This window comes from Populus alba, chromosome 8, assembly GCF_005239225.2.
Source record: "Populus alba chromosome 8, ASM523922v2, whole genome shotgun sequence".
Taxonomy (NCBI): domain Eukaryota; kingdom Viridiplantae; phylum Streptophyta; class Magnoliopsida; order Malpighiales; family Salicaceae; genus Populus; species Populus alba.
In genome coordinates, this window is record NC_133291.1 from 3,076,049 (window position 1) to 3,083,341 (window position 7,293).

A 7,293-nucleotide genomic window follows, 5' to 3' on the forward strand; every position below is an offset into this window, starting at 1 on the left:
GATATGCTTTTAAGTCTCTTTTTTCGTTTTTGATTCTGTGGTACAATTCGAACGTGAAATTGAAAAGAAATTGCTCTAGACAATGACAGGATGTGCAGTGGCGGTGTGTTTACACGCCCACACCCCCAGCTGGGTTTCTTGCGGCCTTGGCAACTAACAGAAATTCTCTATCTAAATTCTAAACGTCACCACTTACTTGATCTCGTACGCTGCTGCGTTGTTTAATCCTATCATATCCCTTCAAGGTAGGTGTAAGCACTGACTTGTACATTCATGATCGAAACGATAATCAAGTTTTGAACTTGGAGTTCGCATGGTATGACTTTTGTCATATTTTGCAATTATTTCTTCCTTTCACACATCATGTATTTGTATTTTCGTGTAACACATATCGTGTTGTTTTTCTTCAGAAAATATTGGAGCGCGCATTTCAGATTATGGTATTTAATTAATCAGCTTTACTGGGAATACTGATGCTTGCTTCTACTTTTATATATATATATACTCTGTATTGACGTGATTAGTTTTTCTAATGGCTGGTTAACAAAAAGGAGAGAAATGTTAAGTAACCATGTTACCCAAAAGTTTAAGCAGAGTTAGGCGAAGTTCTAAGAAACCCCCCTCAATTTCTTCCATTCTAAGGATGAGAAAAACGGAATTTCTTGAGCTGACGCAGAATAAATTAGCGACATTCGTAATGTCTGAACGCACACCTTTGAATTCATTAAGGATAAACTGGCGCAAGGAATCTTTTTCCGGGAAAATTTCAAACCAAAAAACCAAGAATTTTCCGTGCGTTCCAGATTGCAAACGCTCTCAGCTGGCCAATTCTCCCCACCTACCTCCATATCCTGAAAATGAGTGTTGTTTGAAAGAGAGCTTTGCCTGCTTTAACGCTACGAGGCAAGTCTTTGTGCAAATCGCGGTGTAATTTCCTGTAGTGAACCTATCGAACCACAGGAGTTGCAGTCAATTTCAACCAGTTTTTGGGTCAGGGAACCGGGAACCGGTCCCATACATAGACATTTAGTAGTAGTTATTTAGTTGCTATCTTAATACTTTTCTGTCAGAAATATCTCTAGAAATAATTAATGGCCAACCTTTCCGGCAAGTGTGTGTGTGTTGGATCTAGTCACACGATAAGAAACAGAGTCGAGGCAGATAGAGTTTCTTCGCCAGCTTAGCCAACAAAATTGATCGGTTAGACATTAAAATCGATATTATCAAAAACCAACCAGAACTTGATCCAGTAATTAAATTAGTGTAATTAGATCTCAAAGTAACCCAACAAAATTCATCATCTTACCATTAAAATCGAATTTTTTTTATACTAATCCCTAACAATTTGGGTGACAATCAAGTTTTCACCAGCACATTAAAATTGTAAACCGACCTTTTGTTTGAATAGATATATAAACTTTATCCTCTTTCTTTCTTTTTTTCTTTTTTATTTTTTTTTTTTTTTTTTGGGGGGGGGGGGGATGAAAACCTTTATCATTGTTGATAAGCGTTAGACATCCAATTATATATTTATATAGTACACTTTGTGGTTTTGTGCAAAATTTTATAATTGGCTAAACCATGGGATGAAACCTAATTTTATATCATGGGCTTGAATAATCCAGATAATTCGGATTATTAAATTATTAATTTTTTTATTCTAATAATTTGGTCTATTTTTTTTAATGAAATGGTTGGTGGATTATACTCATACCTATAAAAAGGCTTATTTTTTTTTTAGTTTGGGACTCTTCAATAGTTAATTCAATGTCATAGGAGAGAAAAGTTGTTTGGCTTATAAAAAAAAGCTCTCTCTCCCTCTAAAGGCTTATATTGGTCACTTTTATAGCTCATAAGATCCCTCCCCTTTATAAAATAAAAAAATATTTTATATCAATCAAATATCTGTCATAAATTTGACAATTTACGAGATTCATATAAATATAAACTCAGCATTTAACTTAATTCAGAGATAATAAATTTAATTGGTTGTCTAACTCATCATAATTTGAACTTAATATTTGACTGAGTATAAATATAATGGGTTATCCTCCTAATCTTTATTTATTTGTTTAAAGGGATAACTAAAAAAAAATCCATCACCATGTATAAATAATACTTTTATGAATTTCAATTTTTAATTACTGCGCTGTCCCTTTCGAGACTACAAGACAGCATGAAGCAGAGTAGAGTGCTTAAGATCACGGCTCAAGTTTACTGAACTCTGATTTCCTATGAGCCGAGCCATGGTTGGACACGAGCGGTAAGCTTTCCATGCACGCTGCAAGATTTCGAATCTTGAGTAGTGTGAGTAATGACGATCCTGACGGCTAAAATTGACGTCGCTGCTGATGGCAATAAATCTGATTTTAATCCCGTTAGTATTCAACAAAGTCAGTACTAGTTAATTGTATCATATTTTCTAAGCTAGCCAGCCGTCCATCTGGCTAGCAGTAGTAAACAAGAAGAGAAGTCGCTTTCCCATTTAGGACCAAAAAAATGATAATATTTTGTTCAATAAATGATTTCTATGAACTTTTCCCAGTCCACCCAATTGATTAATTAATTTGTTGGTGGGTTTAGGGTTAACTAGCTAATTTTATCAGTGGTCAAAACTTGAATAAAATTGAGGAACTTGTTTGTTTTTATATTTTTTTTTTGTTTTAAATTAATATTTTTTTAGTGTGTTTTGATCATTTTAATATATTAATGTTAAAAATAATTTTAAAAATATAAAATATATTATTTTAATGTATTTTTATATAAAACATACCTTAAAAAACAATAATTACTATACTATGAACACCAAGTAAAATACCGTTTGAAATTGCTGCAAAATTAATCTTTTCTATAAGAACATGTAGTTGTCTGAAAATTATAAATAACACTTTCCTATGAAAGGGGAAAAAGTACTGTGTCTTGAACCGCACGGCAGTGCAAATCGGAAATCACATCTAGAACCGTGGTCTAGAAGAAACACGCTTGACGTGTATTATAGTCACACCAGCGGGCAGAAGAAGTGCTTTCATGACGTTAATTAACCATACAAGCCACGCTTTCTACCTCTGTGACAAGTCTTTGTTTCCGTATCCGGTTCAAGACGCAAATTGTTTTTGTTTCCGTATCTGCTTCACATGTCGGAATACCTCCATTATTATTCCTAGAATGAAAAAAAAAAAAAAAATAGTGCATTTTCTATGCGACAAACGTATGGGCTACGTGAAGAAGCAATAGATTATAAATTAAAAACAAATACAGTTATTAAATATATGGTTAACATGATAATCCATTTCATGGAATGGATTAATTCAAATCAAATTTTAATTAATTTCAATTAATACATAACTTGGTCAAACTCAAATAAGACTCGACTTGATTAATTTATTTTTTAAAATAAAAATTATTTCAAAATTATATTTTTTTATTTAAAAAATAAAATGATAATTGAAGGGGGGAATGTTGGGTGGTATTGAAGTCCCATGTATTTTCGTCATATAAAGAATTAAGGAGTACGAAACCCTTCATGAGATGAGCGCTATATGTGATCATGATTATTTTTCCTCTCTTGGAAAATAAAAGAGAAAATACGCACGGTATAAAGTTTGACAAAAATTAAAATGAAGAAATACTATGAATTCAAAACTTGTTCAAGAAGTGCAGCTGGTTTGCAGTGGCTCTAGCTGGCCTCTAGAAAAGTCAATTTTTTTGTGCTTTTGAAAACTAATTAATGCAAAGTAATTTAAAAAAAAGAAGAAGCTAATTAATAACAAATCCCAAGTTTCATAGCGAATGAAACAGTGTTTGACTATAGCAACATTGTTGAACTACCGTACACCAAACCCCGAAGAAGAAGAAGAAATAATCAATATTCCAACATCAAAAAAATACCAAACGTACGTACATGCATCATCCCTTTTAAATTTTCTTTTCCAGCAAAAAGTCTAGTTCATATAAACTAGCTAACAACCCACAACTACTTTGTATTGGTGTTGATAAAAAGAGAAATTTATATAGAATTTATCAAAAAAAAATCACCTCAACTCAATAATTTAAACTATTAGATGAAGTCTCAATATATGATTTATATTATTTCTGTAACATATTTTCTCAATTGAAAGCTCTTTGCGCTTGAAACTTGTACAAATCTACATTATTTTATGCTTATTTTTTATCTAATAAATAGAAATAATGAGATTTGAACTCGTGATCATTTGATAATCAAGGCTTTGATATCATATTAAAAAATTATCTTAATTCAATAACTCAAAGTGTTAAATAAGATTCAAAAATATCATTCATATTATTTTTCTAACAGATTTCTATGTAATAATCTAGATATTAAAACATAATATATATATATATATATACATATATAAAATAACCCTTCGTATCTCCTACTTCAAAGTTAAAAGTCCACTACAAAGTGATTACTGTTATGGTCCCTATTTACTTGCTAGGGACGGCTTGCGTGACTTCTGCCTGTTACTTAACACGTGTACCAGATTATCGTAAATATTATAATTGGAAATTATTGAGTGTGCATGTAAATGTTAAATATCTCATATTAAATAAATAAAATGTTTATAAATAATACCAACTTGTAAATTATTAGTTTAGATTTTTAGATTGAAGACATTGCATCATTATATATAAGACTTTATGTGCGCAGACCCGTATATTTCTCCAAAATTCTCTAATAAAATCACTATATTAATTACACGCACAAAAAAATGAAGAAAAACACGTCAATATATATATATCTTTTCTTCTTCTTCTTTTTCTTCTTTTATACAGTTTCACATTTATTATCATAAAAAAAAATGGTTTGAATAGCCGAATGGCTTATGTTTTTTAATTGCACCGGCTTCATACATATAAATGCGTTTCAAGCCTTAACTTTATAGAATCTAAAATAACATATTTTTTATTCATAAAGATACGACTTTTCATTTATTTTATATAAAAAAAAAATATACAACACATTAGTTTTAACCCACGTTTATTTTTTAGTCTAGTTTTTTAAAATGACAACAAAAAATGTTTTTCTTAAATCTATGTTTTGTAAATCATAACGGTAAAAATTAACACAATGCATGCTATACACAAAAATAATTGTATCAACTCACATGACTTTAACTTAAAACCCTTGGTTTATAACTAAAATAAAATGAATATGTATATATTAATCAATGATCTTAAAAAAAAATAAGCACTTAATTTCTTATACATGATAAAATTGGAAATTTTATTGTACATAGATAAAGCAATGCATGTAGTGAAATTTCCTTCTTACTGGATGCCTATATATACCCACCACCCAATAATTTTAAAAAAAATATGATTACCACTTGCCGAAATTTTTGTATTGGTCCAAAAAGTACAGCCCAATTTTTTATCTACTCACTAGCTCTGTTGCTTCCTCCTTCACACTACTAGCAGAGACCAAGACCAAAACCTTGAGAATCTTCTAGAAAACTGAAGATTCCAGGGATGACTCACTTACTCATGACTCGTTCTCTGGGCTGTTGGCTCAGCCTCTCAGTCATGCTTACGTTCCCCTAGCCGGCTCATTTTCACAATTAATTAGTCCTCCTCTGAGTCGATTGAGTTTTTTTTTTATCCCCCGAAACCCCATCCCTCTTTCACTTTCGTATCCGTCGAGTCAAGGGCACAAATGTCATTCAAATGAAAGTCAACTATAAAAGTCAAAGCATGTATAGTTGTACAGCTCACACAATTAGTTACACGAACCAAACCACCTTATAAATACGACACCGATAAGACACCTACATAGTTCCATTACTTTCTCCCAAAGCGATCCAATATCCTTTTCACATTTGAAACCATAGCAGCAAAATCCTCATAGCTCACATTTCTATATCTGGGTAACCATGAAGAGAAGTTTGTATGCGAGAGAGATTGATAGCATAACCATGGCAAATTGCTTGGTGTTTCTATCTAAAGGAAGGGAATCGTATTCTTTCCCTTCCTTTGATCACGCCATCAACAATAATTCTCCGAGTCGTGTTTTTGAGTGCAAAACATGCAACAGGAAATTCCCATCATTTCAAGCCTTGGGTGGTCACCGTGCAAGTCACAAGAAGCCTAAGTTGATGGGCGGAGAAGGGAGCTTCGAGTCTCCATCGCCGGCGAAGCCTAAAACACACGAGTGCTCTATTTGTGGGCTAGAGTTTGCAATAGGGCAAGCTTTGGGTGGTCATATGAGGAGACATAGAGCTGCCTTGAATGATCAAAACCAGCTGGCGGGTCCTTTGAGCCCTCCTAGTTCTGATCATCAGCAAGTAGTTCCTATCGTGAAGAAATCTAACAGTAGGAGGTTTTTGTGTTTGGATTTGAATTTGACTCCTAATGAGAATGATATGGAGTTGTTCAAGCTAGGAAAGGCAGCTCCTATATATAGTTGATTATTGTTTCTTTTAGATCTTGCATGTGTAGTCTCATCATGATATGCTAGACCTATAGGTTTTCTCATTTTCTGCTTCCTTTTTTTTCCCTCTGAATATAGGAACATACTTGCCATCTTGTATTTATATTTGTTCATTTGTTCATAGACCTGCAATGAGAAGCTAGCTCATGGTATTAACCTCCTTTCCACTCAATTACTCTAAATAATCAAGCTTTATTACTACGTCATCATGAGGCAAGGATGATGTGTACCGTGATAATTAAACTTCTGATGAGTGGTGATTATAATTAATTGTCAAGCATTATTACTATAATTGATTAAGAGATATAGCTTTCGTTCTTACATGTTCCTAATTAATTGGAAAGAGGAAAACTTTACAGATGAGAAGTGATGATCACTCTCTCAAAGAGCTGGTCCAGTGGCTAAAATTAGTTTGAGATTTCAGATTAGGAAAACTCAAATTTAATTATCTGGAAAAATGAGAGGACGTACGTTTAGTTATGGGGGTGATTTTAATTTGTAACCTAAAATGAAGCTCTCAAATCCGATGCCTTTAGGAAAACATAACCGCACATAAACAGAAGTGCAGATACCCTTCGTTGGTGATTGTATATTAGATAATTAAATTAGGTTTTGGTACATAAATTTTTTTTTATGAGTATTTTAAGGAGAAAAAAAGGGGGAGAAGGAAAATCCATCTTGCATATGTAAAATTGTAGTTCTCAAAATTGAAAAAGAAGAGGAAGATACAGAAAGGGAGCTGAGAGATTGTCTTGTTGTTGATTAAATTTCTTTCTCTTGCTATGCGATTTTTATGGCATTGATTGTCTATATTGAAGAGTCAGCTGGGAACTTTTCTTGATAGC

The 7,293-nt window shown here is 32.6% G+C and overlaps 1 protein-coding gene across 1 annotated transcript; it reads left to right on the forward strand.

Moving 5' to 3' along the window:
• The first annotated feature begins 5,772 nt into the window (after positions 1 to 5,772).
• LOC118052190 (zinc finger protein ZAT12) lies at positions 5,773 to 6,604 on the forward strand. The gene has a single exon (XM_035063052.2). It carries the CDS (start codon positions 5,892 to 5,894, stop codon positions 6,423 to 6,425), a length of 534 nt encoding a protein of 177 aa, XP_034918943.1. The 5' UTR covers positions 5,773 to 5,891; the 3' UTR covers positions 6,426 to 6,604.
• The last annotated feature ends 689 nt before the right edge of the window (positions 6,605 to 7,293 follow it).

Coding starts and splice junctions, on each gene's coding strand:
- LOC118052190 (XM_035063052.2), top strand. CDS start 5,892: ATGAAGAGAAGTTTGTATGCGAGAGAGATTGATAGCATAACCATGGCA.